This window comes from Pogoniulus pusillus, chromosome 7 (assembly GCF_015220805.1).
Source record: "Pogoniulus pusillus isolate bPogPus1 chromosome 7, bPogPus1.pri, whole genome shotgun sequence".
Classification (NCBI taxonomy): domain Eukaryota; kingdom Metazoa; phylum Chordata; class Aves; order Piciformes; family Lybiidae; genus Pogoniulus; species Pogoniulus pusillus.
The window spans coordinates 6,240,510-6,260,113 of record NC_087270.1 but is presented as its reverse complement, the minus strand read 5'-3'; the positions used below and the strand labels follow the sequence as shown (position 1 = coordinate 6,260,113).

The following is a 19,604-nucleotide window of genomic DNA, read 5'->3' as shown; positions in this document are numbered from 1 at the left end:
CTTATTCCAGAGCATTAAATTCTCCTACAAAGAAGGAATTCTTAATTTCTTGATGGGCTTTGCTCTTGAAATTTCTGCTGTAGTATTTGGATACAGTTCATTGCAGTGCAGTGTTCCCAGGAAAGAGAGAACCCAGTTTTTTAGAGTACTGAGACTAACTTGGAGGTCTCCTGTAATTCTGTGCACTTTCTGCCCCTTGCCTACAGTACCTTTTTTTCATAGAATTACAGAATCAACCAGGTTCAAAGAGTCCTCCAAGCTCATCCAGTCCAACCTAGCACCCAGCCCTAGCCAGTCAACTACACCGTGGCACTGAGTGCCTCATCCAGTCTCTTCTTGAACACCTCCAGGGACGGTGACTCCACCACCTCCCTGGGCAGCCCATTCCAATGCCAACCACTCTCTCTGGCAAGAACTTCCTCCTAACATCCAGCCTAGACCTCCCCTGGCACAACTTGAGAATGTGTTCCCTTGTTCTATTGCTGGTTGCCTGGGAGAAGAGATCAAGCCCCACCTGGCTACAGCCTCTCTTCAGGTAGTTGTAGACAGCAATGAGGTCCCCCCTGAGCCTCCTCTTCTCTGGCCTAAACAACCTCAGCTCCCTCAGCCTGTTCTCATATAATTTTGTAATTTCTATAATTTCCTATCTTTAGTCTCATGTTCAGACCTGAGTTTCTACCAGCTTCATCTGCAGCTGTGAATATTCCTTGCATGTCCAAATGGGAAGCCAACATCTTTGCAGGGGACAGAGAATGAGAGCTGTTAAAATATGATTTGGAGAGGTTTCAAGTCTGTGAGCAGTATGGCACATATAAAGTCCACTTCGCTCAGGAAATAATGAGGTCTCACTCACCTTATTCACTTTAGCCCTTCTGATTTCTTGCAGCAGTGGATTTTGGAGATATATAGACAATGGTCTCCTGTATTTCTCATCTCTGTTACATCTCCAGAGGAAGTCAGCTTGTGTGCTGTGTGCAGGAGGGCTTGTGTGAAAGGAGTAGCATCCTCTCCTGTAATTGAATGCCGTATCATAGTGCTTGTGCAGGAGTAATGTGAATGCTGGTATCTCCTAACTTTCTCACTCTTCACATACTGTCCTTTAGTTTGTTTCTAGCTGTATTCATAGTTCCCCAGATTTGGAAGAAAGCAAACCTTCCCACATTTTTCTTTGCAATCTCATACAGACATCCACATGGACCAGCATTTAGTTCCTTTTATGTAGGGTCCAGTGAATGGAGCCACTGATGGACCAAATCTTCATCAGGACTGCCATGGGGATGGGTGGGGATGTCTCCATGTGTTTTAGCAATATTTGCAGAAGAAATGCTGGGCTTGAAACTCCTGGATTTCATTCCAGCCTCTAGATAAGTGTCTTTGTAGGGGCACAGACTCTTCTGCCCATTTTTAGGCAGAATGCTTGAGATTTGTTCATATTTGGCTGGATTTTCATGACAACGTCTCTCACACAAAAAGCCACCCCTATTCCAAAGTTCAAGTCCCTGCTTCAAAGAGTGGAACTGGTACAGCTTTTCAAAGGAAGGCTCCTCAGAGTTTAAGATTAGTAGAACAATGTATTTTTCCCAGCAGAAGAGTTTCAGATGAAATTTTAAAAACAACTAAATGCATAAATCACAATTTAGCCTGAGACAGGCGCCCAGCATGGACAATTTCAGCCAGAACATTTAAAGTCTGGCAAAGCTGTAAGAGGCTGAAAATGGTCTCATCATGTGAAGTGTGTGGCATTCTTCATCAAGGCGATACTATCAGCTGTAAGTAATCCAAGCTGCACATACAATTCATACAAGTAGATGTTAGAGAAGGAAAAAGCAGTTTCAATAGATCAGTCAGTGCTGTGGCCCGATCTGAATGGAACTATTGAACAGAACCCCATAAAATCTAGTATCTAATTCAGCAAATGTCTTGACATTGAAGTTCCACAAAACACAGGTGAATCATTTAGCTACTGGTAAATACACTTAACTATATGTAGCTGAATTTTCTGAGACAGACTATTCAGTGACTTTTAAATAAGACACTGCTCTGTTTTCTTGCATCCAGTGATTATGACTTGATGTGCTGGAAATTTCCCTATCAATAAACAAAAGAGACCAATTTTTTTTTTATGGTGGCCTTATAGCATAATATGACAAAGCAAATTGCAATATCTGTGTATTATAAAATTAACCTATAGCCCTTTAAAATAGACATCAGCTCGCTGTACCCACAAGGAGTTAATCTATCCACCGTACATTATGATCTTTAATAATTGGAAGTGATTGGCCAAAGTGCTGTAAACCTGGCAGAAATTTGTTGCCTTGTTTTCTGCAAACCACAAGTGCAGCTTATTAATTGAGAAATGAACATTAACCTGCATTAGCTGACATCTGTAAACTGAAAAAGAGAAATGGCCATGGTACACATTCAGCTGTAAACGGTGGAGCTGCAAAGCTGCAACAGGTAAAACTGGGTTTTAAGCACGAATGCAAAACCCTTTTAGTTAGCTGCTGGCAAATGGCCAAGTCTAGGGCTTTTAATGAGGCTTCTGCATCAAAATAAATGAAACCACATGGAATTTTGAGTCTTCTTATTGTAAATATGAAACACACTAGAGCAGTATTATTGAACCTAGGATGTTAGCATATATATTAGCATACTAATGTGACCACTTTTCTGTTCTAAACATACAACTCTCAGAAAACTTGAGTTCTAGGGTACTTTAGGGAGAAATCAGCTTGGAAGTTCTAAAAACAGTTTAAGTTGGATTCTTCTGTTTTTTTGAATTGTTTTTTTTTGGGGGGGTGGTTGTGGCTTTGTTTTTAAGCACAGTGATCTGATCAGACTGCATAAGAAAAGATTACTTGCTGTGCTCATTGCCTTGTTTCTCTTTCTGATGGAAAAAAATAAAGTCTCTTCACAAAAGTCTGGTTTCACAATCTTGTGGCAGTGATGCAGGGTGGAGGATCTGCACTTCACCAATTTAATAAAAGCTATCACGAGAGTGGGAGTTCACAGATGCAAATTTTCTTGCTCTGGTCTTTAATCCTGCTCGGGAGAGGAATAAATACATTATTTACTTGCACCATCATGTTACTGTAATGCTAATCAACATCACTATTTGTGCACAACTAGATATACAAAGGTGGGTATCATATCTAGAAGACCTGTTTATTTTCCCAAAGAGATAAACATAGAAAATGAATATGCATCTACTGCTTGCAAGTTAGAACCTTAACCCAAGATCGTGGAGTTAGGAGGTAGCATAGAGAGAGGCAGTGGGGTAGAGTGAAAGTGCACCAGTGAGGTTGCATAGCAATGAGGATGCCAAGAAGCTGAGTTTTAGAGGTGACTTGTTAAAACATTTCTGGATTAACTAAGGCTTTAAAACAAGCATCACACAAAGCTTTCTGATCTCCAAAAGTACCTTTACAAAATGGAGATACAGAGGTCTGGGAACAAATCGTCAGTTATGGAAACAGCAGAAGATGTTGGATAAAAGAGGGTTTGGAGAATTGCGTGCAGGAGCTGTGCAGACCCAGCCATGGATGAGATAAGAAAGGGTTATGGTTATTTGGCCTTTGGGTAAATAGGACTGTGCTTTACAAGCAACAGTAAAAACAAACAAGTGTAGATTTATTAGAGTATATAAGGAGGTCTGTAGCCCTGTATTAGAATTGCCTATGTGTGGTATGCACGTTTCCAGTCATTGAACACATACATGATCTCTTGGCAGCATTTTAATGTGTAGAACTGTACAGACAGTTTGTTATTAAGGCAAAAAAATTAGAATTGGTTGCAAAGAAACCCAAAATGCCAGTGCTTTTCTACACCCATACACTCACACCATAATCTTTGATTATGAAAAGTCGCTTGGCTTCTATCAGGGTGAACCAAGAGCAACTCTGTTCATATTGGGAGAGTTGCAATAGCCAAACCCCCCCCCTCCCCAAAACCCCAAACCAAAACCAAAACAAACCAAAACAACACCAACAAAAAAGGGGAGTATAAGCAGTAGCAGATTGAAACTAAGCATTTTGAGCAGCTGGGGAAATTATGTTCTAACTTTATATTTCCAGATATGTATCAGACCTGTTCAGAATATAAAGGATAGTGTTCCAAAATTACAGCTTTGAATCTGGGTGGTATCGCCTCTGGCTATTGTTTGCAGTTGGGAACGAAATTTGCATCGAGTAGTAGTGTTTGTTGTAAAGGTACAAGTTATATTACATTCCATGGGTTGGAGGAGTTGATGATGGAGACAGACCCATTCACCCCTAGGTCATTGATTCAGTTCCTGATAAAGATAATAGCAATCACATTGTCATCAGAGTTAAAAAACGTCATTTACTGCCCGTTTAAACTCTCTACAAATGTATTTTGAGATGGGAGATTATGCTCCCCAGGTTTCAGGCTGCATGATTTGGATGTTGACTGGCTCTGATCCAGAACCTCCAGCCTGCACCCAAGCTGTGCCTGAGTTTTGCCCCCCATGCTGCTTTTAGATATCATAGAAGGTGTAGGTTAAACAAGCTGACAGAACAGGACAGAATAGTGATCTGAATCACAAAATGTGCCACACAAGGCAGCAGGATCTCATGAGTTGCTGGCTTATGGTAGCAATCACTGTTGCAGGTGCTGTAGGGAGCAAAAGCAGAAGGGCTGGAGGGGCTCTTCTTCTACACAGTAGTACCGGTAGGTCAAGTTCAAAGCCTGTTGACAAGGAAAAGCATTGCTGCAGCTTACGTTGAGGATACACAGGGTGTTTCAGTGTTTAGCATGTCAGTCTGGCGTCTAGAAGGTGTTGTATTTTCCTTCTAGGTAAACCAGATTGAGTAGACTGGCAAAGTGATGGGTAAACCCATCTGTAATGCTGTAGAAGTGTCCCTGGGAAGTACAGGGAGAGCTCATGTGTTCTAATGATTTTCCCCCATTTATTCATACCTCGCTCTTTTCAGCTCTCTCTCTATAAATCTGTGTAGCTATTGCACGCTGGCCCAGGCATTTCTCTGTCTCTTGTACTGTACTTCTGCGTGAAGCTCTTTCTCCCTGTCCCTTTTCCCACACCCTTTTTGTTTTTTGCTTTTCTGGCTCTCAATGCGAGCTTTCACCATCTTCTGCTCCTGTCCATCCCACAGTCTCCTAAGCAGATCACCAAGCTACTAACGCTTGCTTTCCAGTTCTGCTCCAAAACATTGGGTGTTTGATGTGGGATTAGAAATTAGGCAAAATGAGTTTACCCATCCCTGTTTTGCGTTAGACTCCAATTCAGAGCGTTACCATCCAGACGTTCACAGTAGCCATAGACTGTGTGGTCTTTTTTGCAACCAGTCTGCCCAGACTACATACAAAAACATCTTCTTCTTTTTTTTTTTTTCCCTTGGCAAAAGGAGTGTTTGACTTGTAATTTTCCATCAACTGCACTGAAAAGTAAAATTAGCATCTTTGCTATCAGCGCAGCGACCTTGTCCGTCCTTTAAATGAAACAAATCCTATTTTTCGTCTATGGGAAGCAGCTGAGCAGATCTTCGCTTAAATAAATTGGTTAAGGCAATAAGCAGGGTTTAGTCACCCCTGGTGTAACTCTCCTGGTGTCAGTGGTGCCACTAACTTTGTGCTGCCAACTCTTGTAGTTTTATTACAAGTTGAATGGTAGTTTCTGCTTTTCTCAAGACCCCAGATCCTGCTGGCCTGTGCTGAGATGGGAATCTCAGCTCTCATGTACAACCAGACCTGAGTTTCTCTATATGCTATAACAAAAAAACCAAAGACACATAACCCTCAAAGGTCAGAAAGCAGAATATAAATCAACCCCAAATCCACATTTCTCTTTTTGGCTCTTGATTTTTGAGATTTTTTTTTTTTCCCAGCCTGACTTGTGACATTTGGATGCTTCAGATTGGCAGTGCTGCTCCCTACATTGGCATTGTTGGAGTTAGACCAGGGATGAGTTTGGCCCAAGGCATGTAGAAGACAGGTTTACGAGTCTTTTCCTTGCAATGTATTAATTGATATGATCTGCTGTTCTCTTGGGGGCCAGAAGAAGTGGGTTTTCGTAGAGAAATAGAATTCTATCATCACTTGGTGCAAAAAATGGTATTTACAGAAATCTTTTCCCCCGTCTTCTGTTGTAATTTTTTAGGTGCTTCAGAGCTGGGCCCATTTTCAGATCCCAGGCAGTTCACAAGCATTTCATCCCTCACTGAGAGCCGCTTCTCCAACCCACGAATGCACTATCCAGCCACCTTTACCTATACACCGCCAGTCACCTCAGGCATGTCACTGGGTATGTCCGCAACCACTCACTACCATACCTACCTACCACCACCCTACCCCGGCTCTTCCCAAAACCAAAGTGGACCTTTCCAGACCAGCAGCACTCCATATCTCTACTATGGCACTTCGTCGGGATCATACCAGTTCCCCATGGTGCCAGGAGGGGACCGCTCCCCTTCCAGGATGCTTCCTCCATGCACCACCACGTCCAATGGCAGCACGCTGTTAAACCCTAACTTGCCCAACCAGAGTGATGGTGTGGAGGCGGATGGCAGCCACAGCAGCTCTCCAACCGTCTTGAATTCTAGTGGCAGAATGGATGAGTCTGTTTGGAGGCCATACTGAGATTTCTTCTGTAGCTGGCCTGACCTCTGCGAGCCAAAAAAACCCCAGACCAAACAAACGGTTGACTAACTATGAAGTGCCTGGTTTTTGTGTTGTTTTGGGTTGTTTTTTCTTTTTAAAGAGAGATTTTTACCAATACATGTAACTGTGTAGATGGGATGATAATGGCCATAAATAACAGGAGTCACCAACGCAGCACAACCCATGTTTCAGATTATGTGAATCAAAGCACATATATATATATATATATATATATAAAAAATATTTTTCCTTGAAACCATTTTACTTTGTTTTATATTTAAAATGTACCTTTGAAGCACACACAAAAAAAATCACCCCCTCCTTTTCTTTTTTTTTTCTTTCTTCCCCTCCCCTCCCCCCTTTTTTTTTCCTGTTGTTGTTTTTTTTTTTGGTCCAGAATGTTGTGCTAACTAGTGAGTTCTTTTGCCAATGAGGAGAGAATGGACTCCCCAGCTATCAGGAGAAGCATGGTGATGCAAGGCAAAGGCTGCATTCCCCTCTATTTTTTAACACCCCCTGCCCCCAACCATGAACTCCAGATACAGTTGCAATCATACAACGTATGGGACCCTCTTCACACACGTAGTGCAATTCAACTGGCTTGTATTGGTGCACATAAAAAGAAAGCAAAGATTGAGTTGTTTCCATTTTGCCATGATGCATTTGTAAGCAAACAGCCATCCCACCAAAAAAAATCTGTCTGAGCCTTGCTGCAGATAATGGTTGGAACTTCTCTGTGTTCATTGCTTTTTTTTGCCTTGTTTTTGGGTACTTAAAAATTGAGAACGAGTTTTCAAGTTAGGCTACAAAACCCTAAGATTTCCTTTTGTTTTTTGTTTTTTTTTTTTGCTTTTGTATCTGTTCATTCTGCCTTCGATTAGCCAAAAACCAAAAAAAAAACCAAAAAAAAAAAAAAAAAAAAAAAAACAACCAAAACCTTTAGAAATGCAAACCAAAATGTTACTGCTTATGCAAAGTATCAAAATGGCAATATATATTATTACAAGAGCCCAAACGGTATACATAGTGTTTGTGTTCAGCTATGTTATTTCCTTTTCTTTCTTATTATTTTTACCTTTTAAATTATAAATGTGTAAAATTTGAGGTTGTTTGGGAGCATGAATCATCCTATAACTTTAAAAAAAAAAATATTTATGATTATTTAATGACATTTGGACCCTTGAAATGTGTCTTAATGTAATGATATATTGACTTGGGTCTCTAAAAGTGGTGGGGGTTTTTTTTGGGTTGTCTAGTTTTCATTTTCTTTTTACTTTACTGGTGTAAACTTCGAGTCTTTACCCGACTCTGAAAAGCAGTTCCAGTGTGAATCGGTTTACAATGTGAGTAAAAATGACCAACCCCAGCCCGAATGCATCCATATCAGATGGTTCTGGGTGTATTTTTTGGTGTGAGTTATGAAGGAAATACTGTGCTTTACAACGTTTTTATTAGCTGTCTGATTGCCTTCGACACAGTCTTGCCTTTCAATCAGTTGTTATGGAGACGTTAGAAAACCGGTGGGAAGGATGAGAGATTTTCCACCCATCTCCTAATTTCTCCTTCTCCCAAGATTTTTACCAGAACTTAAACAGTTGAAAATACTCATATTTAAGATTTTTTTTTCTCTTTGGACAATGTGATTTGAATTTTGACAGGCTTTGTTTTCTTTCCCAAAAGAAAAGAGCCCATGTTTTGCAAACAAGGAATATGTCAGAAATGAGGGGGGAGAACTGGTGAAACTTTTTCCCCCTCCCTTCCCTTTGCAATTTCAGCCCATTTGATGGAGGTAAAAAGGTTCAAAACTTGAGACAGAAACTGCTTGGTAACGCATCACTGCATGTTAGCATTAAATGCTAGAGCGCATCACTGCATGTTAGCATTAAATGCTAGAGCCATAAAGATGCTGTGTTGACTTCGAAGCTGATGTGGCTGTTGTACTAGAGGGACAAGCCTAAGGGCAGCGATACTTACCTCTGCAAATGCTGAAGAAAAGTCACCTTAAAAGCCACCCTGGGGCTCCCAGGTGCGATACAGGGAAAGCAAATTGCACCCGAAACCCTTAACCGTCCCGTCTGCCACCAAACTCTCCAGCGGAGAGTGTCGCAATAAGTCAGCGGTGAGCATAGCCATAGAGAGCCCGACAACGCCGCCACCACCACTCGGTAACAGCAAAGCTGTTAGTGGAGCCGACATTAGCGTGGTACATCCCTCCAGCCGACCTGATGGCGTGCTCTTAAAAAGGAACAGTAAACTCTTTGCCTTCTAAAGGTTGTATACCAAGTATGCTTAAAGTATAAGTAAGACACTTTTTGGTTTTTTTTTTTTGTTCTTCTTCTTCTTCTAATACTTAGAAAAGCTTCAAAGCTTCAAAGATGGAAGCTGTAATTGATTCTATTTATTGTTGGTTTGTGGTAGCTTGAAGCATACCACTGTCCATTTATTTGTAACTGTAAAATACGTTTGTTAGTCTCAGCAGCACTTAAAAAGCCAGTGTCTGGTTACACATTTCAGTTTTGGGGTTTTTTTTTTGTGTAGTAAGCAAGAGAAAAAGATGTACTGCCAGTGCAAGCTGTTTCCTATTTAATAAAAGGTACTATATTTGTACATTATTTGTTATTGCTGAGAAGGGCTTTTTAAGGTTTACTGTATGCATATTAAGTAATTTTTAGGGTGCTTTTGTGTTGAAATGTTGTTGAGCGTGGCTGCAGGCAGCAACCCAGATTCTTTTTTTTTTTCTCTTTTAAGACTTTGTTGTAAAATACAAGCACTTGGTTTTTTTGTTTGGGTTTTTTTTTTTTCTTTTCTGGCTAAATCCAGCACAGACCAGAATTTTATTTTGCTCAGTACTGACAGGATTCTGTTTGTGTCCCCATGGTTTCTCAAATGGACCATTAGAGACAGACTTTGAAAACGTTTTCTCCTCCTGGTCAAGGTGCACGTGGCCTGATCCGTGTCCTCATCTTCCCTGGTCATGTGGGCAGGCATCTGGCTCAGCCTGCTTGAGGTAGGAAGGAATGGATTGTCTAATTACCTATGGACAGAGGAGCAGCAGCTGCTGCACAATGAGTACACTCCCATGCTACTGAGCCCTCCCAGTGCCTTTTGGAAGTCTCCTAGTACATCAGGCTGCTCACAGAGGGAGTTGTACAGGCTAAGGCAGAGATGCTCATCAAAGCTTTCAGAAAATGCTGTTGGATTTGCTTGGAGATGCTCTTGAATCAGGATTTCAGACCAAAAAAAGAATACCCCAACCAGGGATCCCAGATTATTTGATGATTTGTGAGGTGCTTAGCATCAGGGGAGAGAAGTTCTATCAAAGGTACGACATCCTTTCCCTTTGGTGGCTGGTAGTCTTTGGCACCAGTCATAGATTTAAAGATTACAAAATTACCTTTTTTTTTTGTTTTCCAGCTCTCTTATGCTACCAAAGATTTACTTCCTGCACAACAGGCACTAGAGGATTAAACTGTCCTCTCCCTCCTCCTAAGGGTGATCAGGTCAGGGTCAGCAGGTCGGGATGGATGAGTAAAGCAAATGGTTTAACCCACAGCATCATTCATGTGGTGTTGATCGTCTCTTTTGAAAGACCAGCTGCTGTGTCTTTCATAGCATTGAATGTTTGGGGTTTTTTATGCCAGAGGTCCCCTTACCTAGTATTTCCCAGTTCCTGCAGGTACCATCTCAAGTGGAGCAAATTTTGCACTTTCACACTTAGCAAAGCAAAGCTCAGCTCTGTGTTGGGCTGCACATGGCCAAGAAGGCACGAGAAAAACAAAAGCAATAATTAAACCCTGGATCAGCCGTGAGCTCAAAGAAGCCCCCTTCTCTGCACCTCTGAATCTCTAAAGAAGCCCCCTTCTCTGCACCCCTGAATCTCTACTTTTTTAGCTGTTTGTTTACTTCCATGTTTACAGATAACCCTTTGCCTTTTTGTTTTTTTTTTTTTCTAATGCAGTACTTTTAAGTATATCAACCAAACCCATACTTTTACAGTAACTTTTGTTTTAGGTAAGATGAGCGACATTCCTTTTTTTTGGGTTTTTTTAGCTAAATATGCTTTACCAGTCTTGAATTTCTGCCAGAACAAAATATTTGTGTAGCATTTTGTGTAAATACAAGCTTTTTTTTTTTTTTTTTAATTCTATTTTTTTTTCCCAGTGCTGTCACCCAAAATTTGCTTTTTCATGCACATATTGTACAAACACACTCTGCTTCGTGCCACAGACTACGATTGTGGATTGGTTTACTTACAACTTCAAAGGGACTATTTGTATTGTATGTTGCAACTGTAAATTGAATTGTTTGGCATTTTCTCATGATTGTAATATTAATTTGAAGTTTGAATTTCATTTTCAATAAAAATGGCTTTTTTGTTTTGTTTTGTTAATGTCCTTCTATGCTTCTTTTTCTTCCGCTCTCTTGGCTTAGCACCAGGCAGGGTAAAGCACATGCACAGTAGGACATGGTACCAGCCCTTCTGTGGTGACCTCATCAATTTCTGCAGCACTTAATTTTTCAATTACATATAAAAGACAAATTCCCAGACCTATGGGTGGTAAAGGACACCTTCTGAATTGCATCCCAAATGTTTCTTCTTTTCTCGAGTCTGCAAACTGTCAAAGTCTGTGTCTTAAAGGAGCACAAACTGCTCCATTCGTTTTATTAGACTGTTAGCTCTGAAACCTAACAACTGCACTCTGAAACCTAACAACTGCACTCTGAAACCTAACAACTGCCATTAGGTGGGATATTAGCTAGGACACTGCGGTGCTATGGTGCTGTGGGCAGAGCTGGGAAGGGTAGGAAAAGTTGGGATAGATTTCCAAACTGGAGAGGGAGGGATTGGGGTTTATGGCACATTTCCAGGAAGGGGTTGCATTATCCCCACTTCTTCCTGGTCAGACCTGAGGAATGCAGTTACAGATAATCTTCTGATTTGCATGGCTTGAGGCAACAACAGTTTCCAAGCAGCAAAAGATATATGTATGGACAGGGAGGAGACTGGAGGAGGAGGCTCTTTTTCCTCCAGCCTGGTGACAGGGGTAGGAGGAGATGCAGCTAATGAAAGTGAGGTTAGGAGGAGATGAAGCTAATGAAGGTGAGGTTAAGTTCACCCAAGGCTGACTGCAGGAGGGGAAAGAAGAGAAGACAGGAATTGTGTGCAAGTTTGTGCCTGGTTTCATAGTAAGTTTTTCTCTTTTTTTTAGCTATCTCTTGAGTTTGAAAAGCAAAATAGTAGCACAGACAGGCAAGAGATTCTGATCATTTCAAGAAACCTTTACCTCTGAAATGTGAATATCACTAATGCTGATTTTGTGAACACTTCTTGCTTTATCATGGACCTACACACTTTTTTTTTGCTTGGTGGCTAAGACTGAGATAATGTTTGGGGTTTTTGAAGGATGCTTTCATTCCGGTCCATAATCTGAGATGATTTTAGGGAACCTTCATCCAAGAGTGAGGAATCAAGCAAACAAATCAGTTTTCTGTATTGTAATTGCTATATAAATCATCTGGGGGTTACTTGGGCTAAAATATTAGTGGTAAGAGTTTTTGCTGCCCTCTGGTATACCAGTTAACCCATCTCAGCTAGTCAGAGCACAGAGGGACGTTCATTATGTTCTTGCTTTCATAGTCATTTAATCCAGATGCTCATAAAGGGAAATAAACATTTTTTCACTGTTTTGTATGATCAAGTGGTGGAACAGGGGCCTAGGGAGGTTGTGCCACCTTTGTACTAGGAGATTTACAGGACCCAAATGGGTAAAGCGTGAAGGAACCTGGTCTGACCTTGGAGCAGAGGCTGCTTAAACCAAAGGTTGGACTGGAGACCTCCCACAATCTTCTCCAAATTATCCCATGGGCCTGTGAGTCAGGCCAGGAGCTGTCTGCTACAGACTGTTGTCTAATCTAGGAACTGTTTGTGTAACTGCACAGATAACAGATACTCAGTCTAAGCCAAGTTGAATAAAGAGGTTTGAAAGGGTGAAATTCTCACAGAGACATGTTATTGAGGAGTTAAAGTGATCCTTCTCTCTTTTGTTGGTTCCTGGCACATTTCTTTGGGATAAAGGCTGGAAGAGCCAAATTACCCAAACTATCACTGGTCCAGAACAGGAATTCCCATTGTACCACATGCTGGGGGTGTTGCTTTAGATCTTTTTGTTAGTTTACCCTTTTGCAGCTTAAGAAAGATGAGTTCATTTGCCTTAGCTGAAAAGGAGCTGCTCAGCATGGAGGGCTGCCCAATGTGGAGAGTGGTAGGAAGATAGCAAACTCCAAGTACTTGTAGGAGGTAGATTTTAAAGAAACTTACTACAAGGATGGTGAGTGTTGTCTTCCTCATCTTTTGGTGTCAGTAATGAGCATCTTGCCTTTGGATTGTGAGCATCAAAAGTCAACTCTGGATCACAGAAGCCAGGCCTTTGCTAGTTCCATGCAGCGTGCATGCAGCAGGCAGCATCTCATACTACCTTTCCCTGTTGGCTGTTGCTTTAACTTTTTAATTTCCTGTAGCTGTGAGCAACACCAAAGGGGCTCAGAGCAGCCAAGACCTAAACCAGCCTTTTTTGTGTGTCAAACAAGCTCCTGGGGAGAGGTGGGGAGAGAAGGAGCAGAGTCTGACTTTATGGTTCAGTACCAAGCCCTGTGCTGGCACCAAATAAAAAATTCATCAAGCTGTTTACAAGGGAAAAGGAGGAAATAACCTCAGTTATATGTCCAAGGATTGACATGCACCATTTAGTTACTTTCTGCATGATCAGGAGGAAATGAATAAATATTTGGGGGTGAAATCCCTCCCCTGGGTGACCACTTGCAGATGGTCAATGCTTTGCCTAAGTCACAGCAGCGCTCTGCAGTACTTGGGGGGTCCTACTAGATCCTACAGTTGAATAGGAAAGGGCATGGTGTGATGAGGGTGACCAGGTTTGCAGCTAAGACACTTGGCTGAATGCTTGCAGAGAACAGCTCAAGGGCATTACTATCCAGAAATACTGGTTGGACAGGTTAAATCAATAAGAAATTCCACTAGGAATGCAGATTTTGGGATGGGTGATGGAGATAACTGTATGGATAAAATACTGAGAGCAGGCATTTCTGCTCAACATCTCAAAGAAAAGTTTTAGCATGAGCTTAAAGCAAAAACCTAAATATTTAGCATGCAAAAGGGCTTCTGTAAGTAGAATCTTCTCCCTGCTGGTGTGGTACTGGTCTTGGATGCATGGAGCTCTCTGTGATACTTAAAAGGCTTTGGAGCTGGGGAGATGTTGGCATTTGCCCCTCTGGGAACAGTAAGCTGTTGGCCCCGGTAACATATAGTGGTGTGAGACAGAAAAAGAACAAAACCTAAACTTCCAAAAGCATCTGGTGATGCAAAGTGACATCCTTTTAAATTGGAATGGGCTGCCCAGGGAGGTGGTGGAGTCACCATCCCTGGAGGTGTTCAGGAAAAGCCTGGATGAGGCACTTAGTGCCATGGTCTAGTTGACTGGCTAGGGCTGGGTGCTAGGTTGGCCTGGATGATCTTGGAGGTCTCTTCCAACCTGCTTGATTCTATGATTCTGTGAAACTCTCAGGCCTACCCTGCATCTCCCATGCAGACAAACTGCATATATTATTTAGGGTAGATGCAGCCTGCATTTCTAGTGTCAACTGTGTCTAAGTAGCAAGTGCATTTTATTTTCCCTCCTTGGGAATTCACAGGGGCTTGAATTTTCTTTCTGCCATTCAAATGAGAAAATAAAATAATATCTCAATAGATATATCAGTAAAAACTTGTAAGACAAATTAGGTTGTGTTCTGTAGCTGGGAAACTTCAGCATCATATGTGACTTTCCACACAGCTTTGCACTCCTCCTTTTCTGCCTCAGTTTCCCTAAATATAGAACAGGGAATTTATTATTTCCCTAATTTGTCAGAGTCCCATGGAGAGAGTCCTCTCTCCCAGGCAACCAGCAACAGAACAAGGGGACACAGTCTCAAGTTGTGCTGGGGGAAGTCTAGGCTGGGTGTTAGGAGGAAGTTGCTGGCAGAGAGAGTGATTGGCATTGGAATGGGCTGCCCAGGGAGGTGGTGGAGTCACCGTCCCTGGAGGTGTTCAAGAAAAGCCTGGATGAGGCATTTAGTGCCATGGTGTAGCTGACTGGCTCGGGCTGGGTGCTAGGTTGGCCTGGATGATCTTGGAGGTCTCTTCCAACCTGCTTGATTCTATGATTCAGTCTTTACAGAGAGCTTTGAACTCTTGTTGTTGTTTACCTTTTTTTTTTACTACAAATCCAAAGTTTGCTCTCACACCAATGGATAGTGTCCTTTGAAACAGCACATTTCTCAACCACATGTTTAGAAGAATTGACCCAGTTTCCAGACTGCTGATCTGGTTGAAAAACAATGCAAAGTTAAGGCCAAGTTGTGCTGTCCCAACGGACTTACTTGAGCTTTGCAGTGGGGCAGGAAGAAAAGCAGAGATCACTGCAATCCATGGAGGCAACCCTTGGCCACTCCCTCCCGGCAGCTTGCCTGGGATGAGCAGATGGAGGGATGTCCCAACACTTAGAGAAAAGCAAACAACCCATCTTAAAGCTGCTGTGCCACAGCAGCTTGCCAGTGATTCATTTTCACCACAAGGCCAAATTCAGATGGTGACAACACCAGTAAGGATCAGCTGAAGTCCCTCTATTAACAGCTTTACAGTTTGGGGTGCAAGCATTTTTTAACCCACAAATGTGGCTGTTAGCAGTGAAGGGTCACCAAAGTGCTGTTTGGAAGGCATCTCTGTGGGTCTTCTGGTGCAAGGGAAGGTTGACACAGGACCACTACCACAGTATCCACTCAGCACAGCTGTGCTCACCATGTCTTGGTATCTTCCAAGTGTGGAGATGAAGCTGGGGCTTTGTCAGAGCATCCCACCCCCACACTTCTAACATTCACTCTTGACCGCCCAAAGCACAAATGGTGAGTTTGCCCCCAGCCTCTGGACTTGGGTTTTTCTCTGCCTCTGGCTTTGTGCACACAGGAAAGGTTTCAAACCTGTAATTGGAAGTCTAGTGTCTAGTGAGCTCTCCTCTCCATAACTTCAGGCCATGAGCTTGGAATAGTAGTAAAAATAGTCAGAGCCTAAAGACCAAGACAGCCACTCACCCCCCAACTTGTTTACATCTTCGTTTCCGCAGTTAGCTAGCAAAGTCCTTAGCAGGAAAGCGGTGCTGCTGCATCCAAATGCTGCGAAAGAGCTGCTCCCAGCAACGCACCAGTTTGATCACTGCTCTGGGGTCTGCAAACATCACAAAATAGGAAGGAAAGGCCGTGACAGAAGGGAAAAACAATCCCAAATAATCCAGACAGATCTTGGGAAACCTGGATGTGAAGGATTGTTGTCCTTTTATTGCCAGTAGTGATGTACTCTTAACAGAGCAGGATGTTCTCATCTTTTAATAGTAGCCAGGCCAGATGCTAAAATCTCTTCTGCAAATGCTGTATAAGTGAGAAGCAGAACAGCTGATTTCTGTTAAGATGAATACACCAGGAGAATAAGCCAAAAAAAAAAAAAAAAAAGTATGAGAAATCTCCAGAGGCCTGTTTTTTGCAACATCATTTGGCAGCCAAATCTCCAAGTCCAGGACTGAGAATCCAGCCTGTGCTTCTGTCCTGTTGCTGATCGGTCAGCATATGTCGAGCGGCAATTCCTGCACTGCTCAGGGATTTGGAGCACTCCTGGCAGGGATTTCCTCCTGTACTTTAAAGAGCAGAAAAATCTGCAGCCTTTGATGGCGCTGTAGAGAGTACCAGGTGATTTGCTTGACTTGCTCCTTGCCATGAAAAAAAGGGTTGTGTGCTTACTTGAGGCCAACGATTTCAGATGGCATCTTTTTTTGGTGCTTTCTCCCCCACCTTATTTCTTTAGTCTGCTTCATTTTCTGGAAGAGGTAATTCAAATTATTAGTGAGCTAGTTTGAAGCTAGCTAGAATGTTTTGGTGAGAAGAACTAGATTACAGGCTGTGGAAGGAAGACAATGGTGATGTCTACTTTGCTCATAGGCTTGATGAGATGTGTAAAAAAGGCATCGAAACATGGGTAAAGCACTTCTGCTGCTGGCGAGCTTGGAGCTGTATCTCTCTTCTAATCTCACCCTCTGTTTCTTTAATCCACTTTGCTTCCTAACCCCCTGGCTGAACCTCCATTCTTCCTTGGGACTGGGGTAAGGTTGAGAGGGGTAGGGGGAAGGTGAAGGGGCAGTTGGGAGCCCCTCCTGGGGACTCAGGTTTCTGGGAGGGCTGTTGTGTTTCTGTATTCCCTTTTCTCTTGTCTATTTCTGTCTATAACTGTATATACTGTAAATATCTGCTTATATATTGTGCTAGCTGTAAATATAAGCTTCATTCAAATTTCCAGAGCTGGCTGAGTCCAGTCTGGGTGATTTCTAAAGTGGGGGGGAGGGGAGGGTGGAGAACATCCAAACCATCACAACTAGATAGAGGCAGAATTGTTGCTTTATGAGGCATTGTAGGGAGAGTTAAGAAGGATGCACCTTACTCTCTTCACACTACCCTTTGGTCATCTTTCCCTTATGTTCTGCACAAAACCTGCATTTCCCTCTGGGCAGGGTTCTTTGAGATTACAGTAAAGTCACTCACATTTGTAGCATGCTTTATCAGTACTGGGTGGAATGTGCAATAGAAATGGAACATAGATGGTGATGTGACATTCTGTGTTTCTGTGGTGGCGCAACGTTCAAGAGTCAAAAAGAAGCAACTCTGCATCATGTTCACACATTTTTCTCATCCACTGAAGGGCAACCCTTGAAAACAGTTCCTAGAAACCAGAAAAAAAGCCCATTATGAAATGATGGAGAGAACTTGTCCAATATTTAGGATTGCTGGCTAAAGACTGCAGATAAAGCTGTTTATGGAGATCTTGTGCAAGTGTTTTCCTTGCCAGCGATGGAAGGTTTTGTACGTGCTTCTGCAAAGCTCCCCATGTCTGCCTGATCAAGAGGATCCCCTCAATTACTATTTTCATAAGTTTCCAATTAAGAATGTATTTTGGTTGCTCCATTTAACAGGGTGCAAGGACATATTTTTTTTATTTCTGTGCACTGATTTATAGAAGATACTTTCTGGGGAGTGGTTGTGTTCAGAATAGCATTTTCTTTGTTGCGTGCATCTGCCCTGGAGCAGATTGCCAGCTTCTCCATAACAGAAAATACCAACAGATAACGTGCTGATGAGCTGTAGTGTTACTTGTCTCTTGAGTTTACTTATACAGGCATGTGTGGCACAGAGGGACAGATCCTGTGCCCATTTTATGTCAGCAGCACCTGTTGTGAAGGATGGAAAGAGGATCCTTTACTCACGGCTGAGGGCTTGTGCCCTGTGCTAGGTCAACTGGCTGCTCAGACACACCTGCCTGTATCAGACCTCACCATCTGGAGAAGAAAATAGAGTAATTTAGGTCATCTGCAGCATGACAGCCTAGAGACAGGAAAACACAAACCACTGGCTTGAACACACTGTAGTTGAGTGGAGCTGGCATCACCCCAAGTCTCTTTCAAGTCCAGTTGGTGGAGACTTGCACCCGTTCCAGTGGGGCTGAGGGGTGAAATCCTGACAAAGATGGATAAAAGAATGCATACCATAAAGGAAAGCAGTCTCAGAGGCAGATCTCCATGTTCACGTCTCACCTTTACTCTGGAAGTAGTAGAGTTCTGAAGACACCTCCTTACCCTGTTTCAGCTCCCCCTGAAAGTTTTGGGCATTCTGAGTCAGTGTTCACATCGTTCATTAGGCTGTTTCTGTCAAAAACCAAAGCCACCATCAGATCCAGGTAGCGCTTTGGGGAAGTGTAGCCTTGTTGAAGTCACTGCCACTTTTAATGTCCCTGTTGGCCTTTTGGTATTTTAATTACTGCCTTACTAAAATATTTCAGTTATCAGCTCTTCCTGACCTATGGGAGACAATAGGAGCTGCACATAGAGATACATCTCTAAGTGCATAACCTGAACCCATCAGTGGTACACACAGACCTTTTTCCACCCTGTTGTGCCTTTCAAACTCACACTGGTGGTGTGGGCCAAAATCAGGGGAAAGTATAGCAGCTTGGCTGCTGCCTCTTGAAAAGGTACATCTGCCAGACAAAAAGACAATACTGAATTTTCAAAGGCCTGCTGTTAGAGGCAAGAATGACTACAGAACTCAGGCCTTACAAGTGAAATAACAGTCATTTGTTTCTTTGCCACAGCTACAAATAGGAAATGGAACCTCAAAGGTGGAAGGCATGAAGGTCAGAGGCACACTCATACTCACATGCAATGCAAGAAAGGGGGAAATAATTTTTCCCCATATATGTTTTTATGAGGTATTGTAGCGTTTACATGATGCTCAAGTATTGGAAAATGGAACATAAGAAAACTCCAGCTTCCTTGCTTGGACAAGTACTCTAACCTTTAGGCTTGGGGGCTTTTGTTTTCTGTGCATATGAGTGGAACAGCACCTTGTGTCTGGGCATGTTTGAGGGTCTACACCTATGAGATGGGGTAAATTTGCCTGTCCAAGAAAAAGAGGAGGTGAGAGAGATAGAATTTGCCTCTGGTTTTGCATAGGAAAGCCCATTGTTTTTGTAGAATTCATTTCTGTTTCCTAGGAAAGCAAAGAATTTTGGCTTCTAGGTACGTAGATTTGAAGGTCATGAATTGCAGATCGAGCCTGGGTTGCTCAAAAGAAAACGGGGGAACTGTGGATGGATTTCTTGCTAACAGAGGACATGAATTGATAACCATGAGCAACCTGTGCTGCAGAGTATCCTTGAGCCCATCCTGGAGGCAGGAACTAAGACGGTGAAGCAAACGCCCCATATGCAGCTGCAGGAGGCAGGGTCTGCTGGCTGCAGGAGGCTGACTCTACAAGTTGTTTGTATAAGTTTAACCTGTCTGTACCTGACACATAGCCTTGAGCCTATCTGTACCTTCCAA

The 19,604-nt window shown here is 42.5% G+C and overlaps 1 protein-coding gene across 7 annotated transcripts in view; it reads left to right on the top strand.

Annotated features, from left to right (window-relative positions):
- The window catches only part of RUNX2 (RUNX family transcription factor 2), a 175,402-nt gene that overhangs the window by 89,375 nt on the left and 66,423 nt on the right, over positions 1-19,604 (top strand). For 2 of the 7 annotated variants that reach the window (XM_064145781.1, XM_064145779.1), the window contains one exon: positions 6,137-6,826. The exons of the other annotated variants lie outside the window; for them this stretch is intronic. In XM_064145781.1, coding sequence (XP_064001851.1) covers positions 6,137-6,615 — 479 coding nt within the window. In that variant the 3' untranslated portion in view covers positions 6,616-6,826. Of the gene's footprint in view, positions 1-6,136; positions 6,827-19,604 lie in introns of those variants that run through there. 7 annotated transcript variants of the gene reach the window in all.